The sequence below is a fragment of the Eretmochelys imbricata genome, chromosome 1, assembly GCF_965152235.1.
Source record: "Eretmochelys imbricata isolate rEreImb1 chromosome 1, rEreImb1.hap1, whole genome shotgun sequence".
In the NCBI taxonomy this organism is placed as follows: Eukaryota; Metazoa; Chordata; order Testudines; family Cheloniidae; genus Eretmochelys; species Eretmochelys imbricata.
The window spans coordinates 285,808,803-285,822,777 of record NC_135572.1 but is presented as its reverse complement, the minus strand read 5'-3'; the positions used below and the strand labels follow the sequence as shown (position 1 = coordinate 285,822,777).

Sequence of the window (13,975 nt, the reverse complement as noted above, 5' to 3'; positions counted from 1 at the left end):
TATTATCCTAAAAATTGATGTGTTCTTACAAGAAAAAAAAAAGTTCTATGCAGTGTTGTAGCCATGTTGGCCCCCGGATATTAGAGACACAACGTGGGTAAGACCACCAGAAGACCTCTGTGTAAGCTCAAAAGCTTGTCTCTCTCACCAACAGAAGTTGGCCCAATAAAAGATATTACCTCACTCAGCTTGTCTCTCAAGAGAAAAGAGTGGCAATTCACCATTCAGAAATTTCTGGTAATCCATTTAACTGCATAGTAGGACATGGGTGTTGTCTGCCTTCTGTATAGTCAGTGAAAGATAAATCTGCATTCATCACAAGATCTCAAAGAGTGATTTTCAATATGGAACTTGGTGCTGTACTATTCCAAACAATTATACCTGAAATTCCTGTCATGGAGATTTCCAACCTTCTATGAAAAGCTGTCTAGCTGGGGCTCTTTCCTAGTTTTGAGCTTCTGTTTACTTTTTCCATTCTTAGGGGATACATTTTATTGTATTAAGGGCACAAGTTCTGCAACTAGCAACAATAAACTGAGGGCTGGGTAGGGAGGATGGAGTTTGTGCAGAATGGCAGGCCCTCAAAAGTATGACCTTGCGTCATCATTAACTTTAACATTCCTTTTCTTTTTATACCCTCCTATTCCCAATCAGAGAAGCTTTAACTGTTTGTTGGTACTGGAAGAAACTGCAAAGCTACCAACAAACGTCCCTAAACAGAACCCTATTACATCTTAATATTGATCAATAAAGAAGGCCATTATATCTTCCCCCCCTGAATTTTCCCTTCTCTCCCCTACACAAGTCAACATTTCCAAATAAGTTTATCTAATCTGATAAGACATTAACGAAATTCCTTCAGTTGCATTAACAATTATCAGTATAGTTATTACTGAAGTTTGAAGTGCACTAGTAAATAGCAAAATATTTATCTAATTCGAAGAGAAACCGGCATATAATCCTTTTAACACTGTGATCCACTACACTAGAAATAACTTGTGTATCTATACGTGAAAAATGGACATTATTTTAAAATAATCTTCCATGATATAATATTGCAGTACTAGAAAAACAAGGTGTGTGATGTCAGGCAGACAGAAGTCTTTACAATATATCATTTTTGACCATTATACTGTGAAGAGGTCAATTCTGAGTTCAATTTTTTAAAGTGTATTTTAAAAAATCTGTGCACAGTAAAACAAAGAAAGACTTTGGTGCAGAGTCAAATCTTGGTTACACCAGTGAAAAAACAAAGTAATCCTGATGACAGTGGATTTACACTGCGTAAAATCCTGAGATCAAAATCTAGACCTTTGTAAATAAATGGCAAAGATCCAACATCATCACACTAGAACACATCAGAACCAGTGTTGAGCATGGACTATTTGAATGAATCTATTTGTGAGAACAACTACATGTATTCTCTATACTCTGGGGCATATTCTGATGCTCAATGGGACACATCAGCTGGTGCAAATTATAGCTCTATTGAAGTCAATGAAGCTATGACAACTTCCACTATCTATGAATTTATATTGATAAAGATAGATCTTTATTTCTTGAATAGTCTCAATGAAACCACCAGGGCAACATAAATAATAAGATTCTAGTCAACAGGTGCAGGACACATTCTGCCATGTTCAAATAGTAATATATTTCATTTCACAACAACACAAAACAAAGTTGTCATGGTAGGTTTTTCAGACTTGTGTCAGCATCTCTATTCTCTGCCATCAGTTTGCATCAAAACTAAATCATTTAAACATAATGATAGGTCTTACCCATCTGTGTTCATCCTTATTCATGATCCCAAAAGAGCAGCTTGCTCAATACTGTATCTTAGGCAAGGTATTTTTATGCACGAAGCCAGTTCACTATAGTGAAAATATTACAGCACTCACTAACAAATACAACATGACGGAGATGAAAAACACACTTCCATTATAAACTAGAGACAGACCCAAGCAGCCATCTGGATCTGGAGTCAGATTTCAGTCTCCATCAGCGTTCAAGGGTGTTCAGAATGCCATTAAGAAGCCATCTTTTCAGTCACTAATAACTTACTTAAACTTTTTACTTTTCCAAAGCTTGAAAGAGCCATAACTAACAACAAAATGTCAGACCACATTTTCATCTTGCAACAGGTGCAGTTTAAAAGTTCTGCTCAAAGTTTAGAGTGGTCTGTACAATTTTCTAGATGGGGCTTTGATTCAAAGCCCACCGTAGTCAAATGGGAAGTCTTTCAAGATGCCTTCACTGGGCCTCACCACAGACTCACGCTGAGTCTGCTCTCATATTACAAGTACAGAACTACACTTCAGACATTTTAAATAATTTGATCTACTCCCTTTAACTATAGCAGAACAAGCTACAGAATGCAAATACCTTTCCAGAAATATGTTCCAGCTGCCCAACTAAACAGTCCTTTTTTTCTCTCCTACCACTTTAGTCTTCATGCCCTATTCCCATGCTCCCTTTATGGCAGGAGCTCACTCCCTTTCCTTTCACACCAAACATTCTGCCCCTCTTTAACCCAATCACTCTTAACACATACTTCTTCCACAAATCTTTATAACTTTGATTTAAGAAATAAAGAGTCTGTAGTACTTCAGGATTTGGAATCTCTGTGTCTCTTGAAGAACGGAACCTTGCTTCTTTCATGTTTGTACAGCATCAGACACACTGTTTGCACTCAAATGTCATGTTAAAAAAACCAGCGTGTGACTTTCCTTTGATGGAATGATCTTTAACATTGTGATGAGTTGGCACTGCAGTCTGTAGTCCTGATCCTGAATCCTGTGAGTTACAATATGTGGCTAGACACCTGCACAGAACCCATGGAGTTCTATGTGCAGGATGAGAAAGTAGCATTTTTCAGAATTGTATCACTTCCTTTTTATAGCAGGTATAAGCTTATTTTCATAAAAAAGTTACATTTAGATAAGTAAATATGATCTTAGAACTAGCATCAATCTTATAATCAGACCAAATTATGCTCCACCATGTCATAAATATTATAATAGAGAAATAGATCTTTGGACCCCTTTCAGCAACTCTAAAGATCTATGTCCAATTTAAGTCTGATTTTTCTAAATGTGCTTTCTTCTAGTAAAGTAATACTGACAGTGTTATACATGCATTTACTGGACTAGACTCTCTACTACCTTGTACACTGTGTGATCACTTACAGCTCGGCAAAGCGAGCGCAAAATGCTGCCAAATTAAAAGTCTCCACTTATTTATCCTGATGGCAATAATTTACAACCATTTTAGGTAATATTCTATATTTGTGCAAGGCGTATAGGATCCGGGCTACTGTGTATTGTACATGTCTCCTTAAACAGACAACTGAAGGCAATTAACAGAATAATTCTATTTTACTAATCTTACTCATTTTTATCAGTGAAAAGTCCAAGAGTCCTTATGCTGAACACACCCTTTAGTAGCCAATAAATACTGGTTTAAAGAAGCAATTCATTAGTTTCACTTTTGATTTTTTAGTTCTAGGAGTATATAGGATTGTCTTTTTTCATCAAGGGGAAAAAAAGCACTGATTACAGCTAGAATGTTGCTAATTACTTAAACTCTGTTCTCTATGCCAAGATACCAGTATCAGGGCCTAGAAAGCTGCTGGAAGTATATTACTCAGCCAGATTTTTTTTTCTTAATGTTTATTTTAAAGAGAGACTAACAGGTGTTTTGTTTTTTTTTTTAAAAAAGATAGAAAGTTGCTGTAAATTTAAGTAGTCAACAATATTTATGAATATAGGAGCAGATTTGCCCCAAACATCATGGCTATTTTATGTCTTACCACTAGCGCAGAGCAATACTAAAGCTATTATAGCTAGCCATGGAAAGATCACCCCCAAACCATGGGGATTTTCTAGTAGCAGATAGCTGGCATAGTGGGTTTGGTGCCACCCACTTTCCCTCCCAGCTGTAGAGGTAGGAGTATGGTTGGAAAAACCTGCACCCTAACAATCCTGGGAGCCACCTGAGCCTCTTGGGGCCATTGGCAACTGTCACAAATTAAAAACTGCCCTCAGGAGTGCTGCTCAAATTTACCATCCCAGCACTCCAAAGGGGCTAGTCCAGTGTTGTGTGTGTTTCTGGCAATATAAAATGAGATTAATTTCTAATTAAGCCACGGAGCAAGTGTATTGCTAATGTCCAATATGCACTTGTTTGAAAGAAATTGGGTTTGTTGTAAGTGTCTTACTATATGAGCAGGGGCCATCAGCTTTTCTATCCATTAAAGATTGGTGTCTCAAAAATCCATCAGTTATTTACACACCATATGGAAAAAATGATGCTAAATAAGATCTGCCATGTAGTATCTTACCAAGATTATTACAAACCTTATTAACACTGGAATCAGGTATTCAGCTAAGACCAATAGTCCATCTAGTCCAGTATTTTGTCTATCCTGCCCTTTTGTCTATCCTTGACCAAACACTTCAAGGGACAGTGCAATCCTACAATGCATTGTTTGAGAAATTCCTTCCAAACTCCCAGGCAGTTATGGTAGAATCCAAGAAAGGACTTACTGCTGCAATGCTGAGAATCAAAGCACCCAACTTTTAGGTGCCTAGAAAAAAAAAATCACAGGAATAATACGGTGATCAACAAAGCTGAATTAGGTGCCTAGGCTCCCTATATAATGAGTGGGAAAGGACGGGGTGGTGATGGTGCCCACCTCATAACTTTTAGCGCAGCAGTTAGAACACTTTCCTGGGATATGGAAGACCCATAATCAATTCCCCCCTTTCTGCCAGAGGGGAAGAATAGATTAGAACTTGGGTCTCCCACCTCTCAAAAGGGTGCTGTAACCACTGAACTACATGATATTCCAATGTGGGGCTCCCTCAATCTCCTGTCAAAGGTGTTGTACTCTGGGGGCCAGGGTGCCCCACCTCCCACATGGGTGCCCTACCACTTGACTTCAGAGTCTCTCTCTCTCTCAATGACTGTTTGAGTATTTATCCACAGTGGGCCAGTGACAGAGAGACAGAGGTAGAAGAGGTGAATGAAGCAGCAGGTCAATGGGAGAGCCAGGAATTTAAGCCTGGCTTCCTGACTTCCAGGTCAGTGCCCTATCCACTGGAACACATTGCTTCAATTAAAGGGATACTGTCAATTTAACGTTTACTGTTTCCAAGTAAAGTATATTCAGAATCCCCATCCCACGAAAACTCTGTTCATTGTACATTTTTTGTTTTGCACTTTTGGCACATAAAAGCTCTCAGGCTAGCATTTTGAAGACCCTTGTAAGCAATGGTGTCTGAGCCCAGACAAGCAGCACAGCTGCCAAATTTGGGAGACCTGCAGGGCTTCCCCTGAAATGCAAATGTTCTAAAGAAATCACCAAACCTGGACTACAGCACATCAAAATGTGAGTGAATTCCCCTGCACAATACAGAACAGAAACCCCCAACAACGGATTGTGGATTTTTTTTTTTTTGGGTGGTTTGAAAGTCCAAAAGCTCATGGAGAATTTCTTCTTTTTCTTCTCTCACTCTGTGGAAGAAGGGGCTTCTGGTCTGAGCATCCCCTTATCCTCCAAGCTCCTTAAACAGTCCTGGAGGATAAGGGAATGCTCAGACCAGAAGCCCCTTCTTCCACAGAGTGAGAGAAGAGTAAGAAGAAATTCTCCATGAGCTTTTGGACTTTCAAATCACCCCAAAAAAAAATAAAAAAAAATATCCACAATCCATTGTCGGGGGTTTCTCTTCGGTATTGTGCAGGGAATTCACTCACATTTTGCTGTGCTGTAGTCCAGATTTGGTGATTTTTAGAACATGTGACAGACGTTTTTATTAACTCTGACATCTTCTTAAATGAGGAGTGTAGCCACAATCCCTTCTTTCATTTAGACGCCTGCTGTACTTATTCAGTATCTAATTTAAGCTCCATAGTCACTTGCATATTACATTGCAGTATAATAAAAAGGGGAACTCAGAGAGAGATGCGAAATAGAAATACCAGCATAATCATTTACTACAGTAATATGTGGTCCTCATTTTGAAGATTTAAGATGTTCTATAGTTTCCTACATCCTGTGTTAACCCAGGCCATGTCCTTTCACTGTGTGTGGAAAAGGCCTTTGACTGAGAGATCGGGCCCTTATTAAGAGGTAATTTCCTCTGAATATAAACATTTGTTACCAAATGCAGAGCTTGCTACAGGGAATAGTCTCAGTGCCTGCAAGGAAGCAGATGAGTAATATTGGTGTCGTGGATAACCCCATTGAAGTCAGTGTAAGCACTTACACTGGAGCTGTTTAATAGAAACTAAAAGCATGAGGCAGGTAGTTTAAAATCTTCAGAAAGGTGGCTCCATGTTAAGAAGGTTAACTGGTATCGCCACTTTTCACTTGGTTATTGCAGCATTCTCTGTTGCCCAGTTTAGCTACAACTAACGTGCTGTGAAAAAATGCTAGATCAGGTGAGCTAATCCTGGAAGTGGTTCTGTGAAACAATGTGGGTGGAGGAGTGTAAGTCAGGAGTGCCACCAAGTTCAAGTATTTAAAAAGGAAAGATATTTAAAGTATTTAATAAATTAAAAATAGGGGACTACAAATGCTGGAAGACGAGCGTGTTTCCTTTCTCTCCCATCCATCCATTATGAAGTATTTTCTGCCACTTGTAGTATGCTGAGTTGCACAAGCTCATGTACCACCATCATCACCCTCAAAATAAAAACACCTTAGAGGTCTTAAGGTTAAAGTGCATTATAGTTGTGTGTTTGGTTAAATCATGCCCCACCGTAGAGCAATGACATGCCCAGCAATTCTGAAGGTTATTGTAGACACTAACACATCCTCATTGTTTCCCTAAAAAATGCTTAATTTACTTTCTGTCCACACACACTCAGACTTTTTTTTTTGTGGGCGGTTCCTTTTCCCAATTGAGAAGAGTTGGATGCAACTCCCCGTCCCCCGGACCCCAGGAGTCCATTAATAACTCTTTTGAGCAAGAGGGATTTTTCCAGGCTGATGGGAGGTAATCTCTACTGTTTTCATAGCATTCCCAGCTGCTGCTGGCCTGGGATCAGTCTTAAACTTGGTTGTGTTGCGGTACAGTGTGGCACCACTAGACTACTGGGTAAATTCCTCTGTTTATTTTCTATACTACATGATGTATTAAATAAACACAGAAAATTAATTAATTTTTTTTAACACACACTCACACTCACGGAGCTATATGATATTTGCAGGGTACCCTACTGTATTTTTTTAGTGGAGCAACAATATATTCTTTGGTGATACTACAAAGAAACATCATATCGGCTGTAATAAAAAATGTCTTGAGGATTATTATTTAACTTGATAATAAATGGAAGCTGAGCTACTGTCAAATAATGTATTTTCTCTACCATATCTTCTTCTTTGTGATACATAACTAGTGTGCAATGAAGCCCAGAGATTTTTGATAATGAGCTGCTTTAATATTCTGTGCTAATAAACATTTTACACATTGTAAAAATATATTTCCAGTGTAAACTTTAATAATGTATTGCCATGCAAGTGTTATAGTCAGATATGACAGATGGAAGCTTAACTGGGGAATCCTTAAAATGCATCAGAAAGAAAATGGGGGTTGTGGAGAGAGGGAACTCAAATGGACATCAATAAAGTTGAAGACTGAAACCCCAATCCTGAAATTGGATCCATGTATATAGTGTTCACATTCACAGATTAAACAATATTGGCCAAATTTCCAAATGATTTATCATTAAATAGAGAAAGAGTTTGGAAGCTTTCAGCCCAAAAAGGAATAACTGAAAAAAAGTTTCAGAATAGAAATTGCAATTTACTCTTTATTAACCTTTTTCTTTTGTAACTTGACTCTTTTGATAATTGTTGATCTTTCTGAGTAAGCTATATGCAAAAAACTTAATTCATCCCAAAGCAAAAGTGGAATATTAAATATTGTAAGATAGATAATTTAACTCCTTGGCACAGTCCAGTCCTGTTGTATCTGACGTTTTTTTTCCTGAAAGATTCATACACTGTGACCCAGAGTACTGGCTATAAGTGACACACAGCCCAAGTGTCGACCCAAGTGCAATTCCCTCAGAGTTCAGTTCGAGCACTTTCCAGGCAGCCTCTGGAATTCCTTGCCCAGCAAACATGTCCACTATTCAGCAGGATTCTGAATATTGGAAGACCAGTGGAGGCTGCAAATTAATGCCCCATTGTGCAAATACTTATACACACTCTTAAGTTTACTACTTCAAGTAATCCTGTTTGTTTTAGTGTTCATACATGTACACAATCTTATTACTGTGCATAGTCCCATTGAAACTAACGTGACCACTCAGGGTAGTAAAGTTAAGATTGTGTATAAGTGTTTGCAGGATCAGGATAAGGAGAAAACGCAGAGGAGCCCGCCAGAGACTCCAGCCAGTACAAGCAAAAGTAGCCAAAGAAGAGACTTTTGGACGTTCAGAGAACTTCATGCAGTTTTGAACAGACTCTCTCTGCCCTGTACTGATCAGCTGCATACTCCAACTTCCACACCTGCTCTTCTTACCTTTTTCTCTCCTGCCCTGACCCCTGCCCATCTCCCTTTTATTTCCATTTAATTCATCCCCTCCTAACTCCCTCCCCTTCCAAAAATAAAATAAAATATTGTGGAGCATGCCATTTGTTGCTATCACATTGTTCAATCTGCTTGTGTATTCTATCCCTCCCCCAGACTGTCTTGTCTATTTAGATTGTAAGATCTTTGGGGCAAGGACCATCTACTACAGTGGTTCTCAACCTTTCCAGACTACTGTACCCCTTTCAAGAGTCTGATTTGTCTTGCATACTACCAAGTTATACCTCACTTAAAAACTACTTGCTTACAGACATAAAAATACAAAAGTGTCACAGCACACTATTACTGAAAAAAATCACTTACTTTCTCATTTCTACCATATAATTATAAAATAAATCAATTGGAATATAAACACTACACTTACATTTAAGTGGGTAGTATATAGAGCAGTATAAACAAGTCATTGTCTGTATGAAAATTTTAGTTTGTACTGACTTTGCTAATGCTTTATCTGTAGCCTGTTGTAAAACTAAGCAAATATCTAGATGAGTCGATGTACCTCCTGGAAGACCTCAGTGTACCTCCAGGGTACGTATACCCCTGGTTGAGAACCACTGGTGTACTACCATGTGTGTGCGTGCAGTGCCCAGCACAATGGGCTCCCATTTTTGGTTGGCCCTTAGACACTACCATAATAAATACATTTAATAAATAATAATAATTAATAAGAAGAGTGTTTGCAAGATCAGGGTCTAAGACTGCAGAAACCATTTCTCAATAGAGCCCTCTAAGGACACGTCTACACGTACTGGGGATGGATGCTATGGCAATCCATGCACCAGAGATTGATTTAGTGGGTCTAGTGAAGACCCGCTAAATCGACTGCAGATTGCTCTCCCGTCAACTCCAGTACTCCACTGGAACAAGAAGAGTAAGGGAAGTTGATGGAACAGCATCTCCCGTCAATGCAGCACGGTGTAGACACCACAGTAAGTCGACCTAAGCTATGTTGACTCCAGCTACATTATTTTCATAGCTGGAATTGCTTAACTTAGATCACTTTACCCCCATAGTGTAGACAAGGCCTAATTCTCTCTCTCATCTTGAGTGATATCCTATCCCTAATGAAGTCAATGATAAAATGCCTATTGACCTCAACAGGGCCGGGATCTCATCTCCTATACTTATATTTTGAAATAGCCTGACAGTGAAATCGCTATAATACATATACACTTCGTAGGTGACAGAAACAGTTGTGGTAGAATACACTGTTCAGTAATAAGTTACATTCACTTAGCGCTGTACTGTAGCTCCTATTCATATTTATACATTTCAATATCCTAAATGTAATCATTTAACATTTCAAATCAAAGTGAACAGTTTCAAATCTACTTTAAATCAATTATTGTCTCCAATTAGGCAAATTTTGAAATATAGTCTATCCTTATGATGAAATTGTGGGGGGGGAGGGGATAAGGTGTTGTTCTGACACAAGATTTCACTAATGTATTTATGCCCAGAAGTAGTAAACTGGAAAAAAAGTTTTTACATGTACAAGACTGGTTGTACAGCGCTTTGTAGATAGAAAGTATTATGTAAATACTAAATATTATAAATAAAATATGGTTAGTACTTTATAGGTTGCAAATCATTCAAAAACTGAATGGTCTATGCAAATGTCACATTTGCAAGATTCACAAGTGCCACACAATATACAAATCTTAATTATTTTGGAGATTATAATAAATTTTTTTCTCTACCTTTAAAAGAACCAAGATTCTCCCAATGCACAATGAGATTAGGTCAAACAGTTAAAAATACTAGCCTGTCATTCATTTAAAAAAATCCCTCCAAACAACCCATCAGAAACACACAACTCAGGATTTTTCAACTTCAAAAAAGGGAGCTAGATAGTACAAGCATGGAACACATTTTGTATACTTTTGTTTGGGATTTTCTTCTTTTTAATGACACTGATAGCATGGTGCTCCATATTTATAAACGTAATTCGCTACACAAAACTTAGTTACATACACAAACACCTAGATGACCTAGCTGATGAAAAACCATCTGGTTTTCTTTCAAAATATAAGCAAAAAAGTGCCTTATATATTATATGGTACACTTTCTTATGGAATTTTGGGGATTATATGGCGTTTCCAGGAATCAACATTTGTATTGTCACATAATAGATTAAATGATCTGACAAGTCATCTTATACATATCTTTATGTTTTGTATAAATCTAATAAAGTATTAAAAATTAACATTTAATATAATGACAGGTTTCAGAGTAGCAGCCGTGTTAGTCTGTATCCTCATTGTCTCTAAGGTGCCACAAGTACTCCTTTTCTTTTTCCATTTAATATAATGGAGTTACTAGAGATTAGCATCACTTCACGCACAGGATCAGGTAAAAGATTATTTGTGTCATATTACTTTAGTTTCCTGTAGGATGTATATCACTTTCCTATTCACTATTGTTTCCCTAATAATTTAGATTGCCAGGCTTCAGTAAGGGTAAGGACTGAGTCATGAATACAGGATCTTTAGGACTAAGTTCTCCCAATACTTCTACAGTGTAGCGATACCTAATACAAAGATAGCGTACAGCCCCTCTAACCTGCATTACTTACCAAATGCTCTGCAGTGCTGTTGTAGGTTCATAGCTACAGAGTATATGCCCCTAGTATAGGTCCTACCCTGATCTGCACCTTTCCACATGCTTTTATCAGGAGACATAACTTGTGGGAGTGAAGATGAGTTTAATTTCCTCTAGACTACAGAATTTCCTCTACTATAATGGGAGCAGTGGTCATCATTACTGTTCCGGCCCTCAGCTGCCATTCCAATGTTTGACCGCCACCAGCAGCATCTGAATAGCTCTTATTCCCCCAGATCGGTGCGGACATTGGAGACCCCCTACGCTACTTTTCAACTGATTGCACAGTCCCTGTCCTACTTTCGCGGCCCTCATCTGTAATTGCAAGCCCCTCCACCAATAGTACATCCTTAATCAACTTCACCCACCATTGAACTGAATTCTCTCTCCCACTATTCTCAACAGCTGCCAACACTGGCTCCTCATTACCTTTCTCCTTTCCCCATCCACACCACCTTCTTCTCCCAATCTCATATCTAAATCTCTCCGCCGCCCGTCCTTCCCACCCATCAGCAATAATTATGGGCAGAGCTTTGCTCTCAGGACTCTCAAGTTCCAAGCACATCTTTAGCCAACCAAAAGTTAAGAGACCAGAAAGGAGTATGGAGAAAACCCATCTTTACCATGTGTCATATTCCAAACCCCAGGGCAGGATATAATTTGTAGATCTTGGCTCAGGGTGAGTTTTGGTTTTGTTTTTTTTAACTTGTTTTGTTTTTTAATTGATTACAAATGTTACCTTGTTTTAACCAAAGCAAACAATGTTTTAAGTTTTTGAAAAATGTCAGAGTAAAAAAAAAAAATCATTAAGGTTTATTTTAAAAACAGGAGGGAAAAAAAAAGAGAGTAAAATGCCTATTTTTTTTATATTCCATTTTCAATCACGTCACACAGATTGTGTGGTGCAATTTACTTACACTAATTGTAAACTAATATGGTAGCTCTACTTGTGGTAATATTAGAAAGCAAGTCCTATCTGTAGCAAAGTGTGCCTTTCTGGACTTGACTGTAGTGAACTTGTGATATCACCATCTCTCAGTTTATATGTTGTTCTACTTCCACCATCACAGATTTAATTTCAATAAACCCTAAATTGTCAGGGACATTAGAGCAACAGCCAAAAGTATGAGCGGTTAGGAGCCTTGATCCTGTTCTCCTTGAAATCAGTAACAAAACCCCCAATCTCTTCTATGATACAATACCGAGGCTTAAGGGCCAGACCATATATTATTGAATCTAATGGGAGTTTTGCAATAGATCTTAATAAGAACAGGACTGGTTCCTTAAGGAATAAATAGATGCTGTCAATTAATATTAAAATCACTTTCATCAATTTTCTGGTTAAGGTTACGAGAAAGACTTTTACAAGCAACATACCTGTGGCAGGGCTGAATTGAGCTGTCGCTGAAGGGAGTCTCTGTCGTAGATGACATCCTGAAGGCGTTGCTGTGCAAGCGACAGACTTTCCTGAGTCTCCCGAAGGGTGTCAAGGAGGCGGTCCCTTTCATCTAGCATGTTCACCATCAGTTGTTCAAAGTGAGAATCCGAGTCCGACCCGCTACTCTGGGACCCCCGTTGACTCATTGGGGTGTCCTCATTTATCGTTGGCATCACTTCACACATCATTTCTTTAAAATAAGAAGTTAAGGGAAAAAATCTTAGGTAGAAAAACATTTAGGAGAACTTTATATGAGGAATTTAATATAGTCACAGAAACTGCTAGCACATTATTGCATTGATTCACATCTCAACTTCACTTTTTCACCAGTCACATGGCTGACAAAGTAACTGATCATTCAACATTGCAAAAATGATGAATGCACTTCCTATATAAGGGGAAGAGTTATTTAATTCGTATTAATGGCTTGGCACAAAAAAATCATGTCAAAAGTTTCCTTTTTGGTTTCAGAGTAGCAGCCGTGTTAGTCTGTATTTGCAAAAAGAAAAGGAGGACTTGTGGCACCTTAGAGACTAACCAATTTATTTCAGCATAAGCTTTCGTGAGCTACACTCACTTCATTGGAAAATTTGAGCATAAGCTTTCGTGAGCTACAGCTCACTTCATTGGATGCATCCGATGAAGTGAGCTGTAGCTCACGAAAGCTTATGCTCAAATAAATTTGTTAGTCTCTAAGGTGCCACAAGTCCTCCTTTTCTTTTTGGTTTAGTTCGTTTTATCTTTCCTTTGCCCGCTATCATTTTCCACTGGTTTGTATTGACGCCAATAGCTGCCACTAATTGCAGAGTTTGGTCCTACTGCAGGCTTTTCTACAGCAGACTCCAGACTGACCATTGATCTAGTAGCATGCTGCCTTAATAATGCAAGGTTAATTTATCTTTCTACATAGTTATTCCTTCCCTCGGGGGAATTACTTTAAGGTAATCTCTCTGAGTAAGATGTGAAAGACGAGAGGCTAACTGCTAATTACTATCCTTGTGATCCTTTGTCCAAATTGAGCCACTAGGAACAGGGCCACAATTGCGTGAAGCCAATGTGTTCACATAGGCCACCACACAAAGAGTGGCTTCAGGGGGAAAAAAAACAAAAAAAATCCAACCAATTAGTCTCACTTGGCTCAACATTTCCACTAAAATGCCTCTCATGTCCATCTCACAACCTAGATTTAGACACATGTGGAATCCTGAACCTTAAGATAGTGGATGCTGGGTACAACACACAAAGAAACAACCAGGACATCGCAGTTCTCAAAAGCCACATAAACATTTACTTTTATGGAAGTCTGCAAATAAGGTCGCCACCAGCAACCTTA

The 13,975-nt window shown here is 38.5% G+C and overlaps 1 protein-coding gene across 1 annotated transcript in view; it reads right to left on the bottom strand.

Moving 5' to 3' along the window:
* The window catches only part of PPFIA2 (PPFI scaffold protein A2), a 578,892-nt gene extending 566,062 nt beyond the window's left edge, over positions 1-12,830 (bottom strand). Inside the window, exon 1 of the mRNA XM_077807711.1 lies at positions 12,582-12,830. Within this exon, the coding sequence (XP_077663837.1) occupies positions 12,582-12,830 (249 nt within the window). The remainder of the gene's footprint in view (positions 1-12,581) is intronic.
* Positions 12,831-13,975: the final 1,145 nt, after the last annotated feature.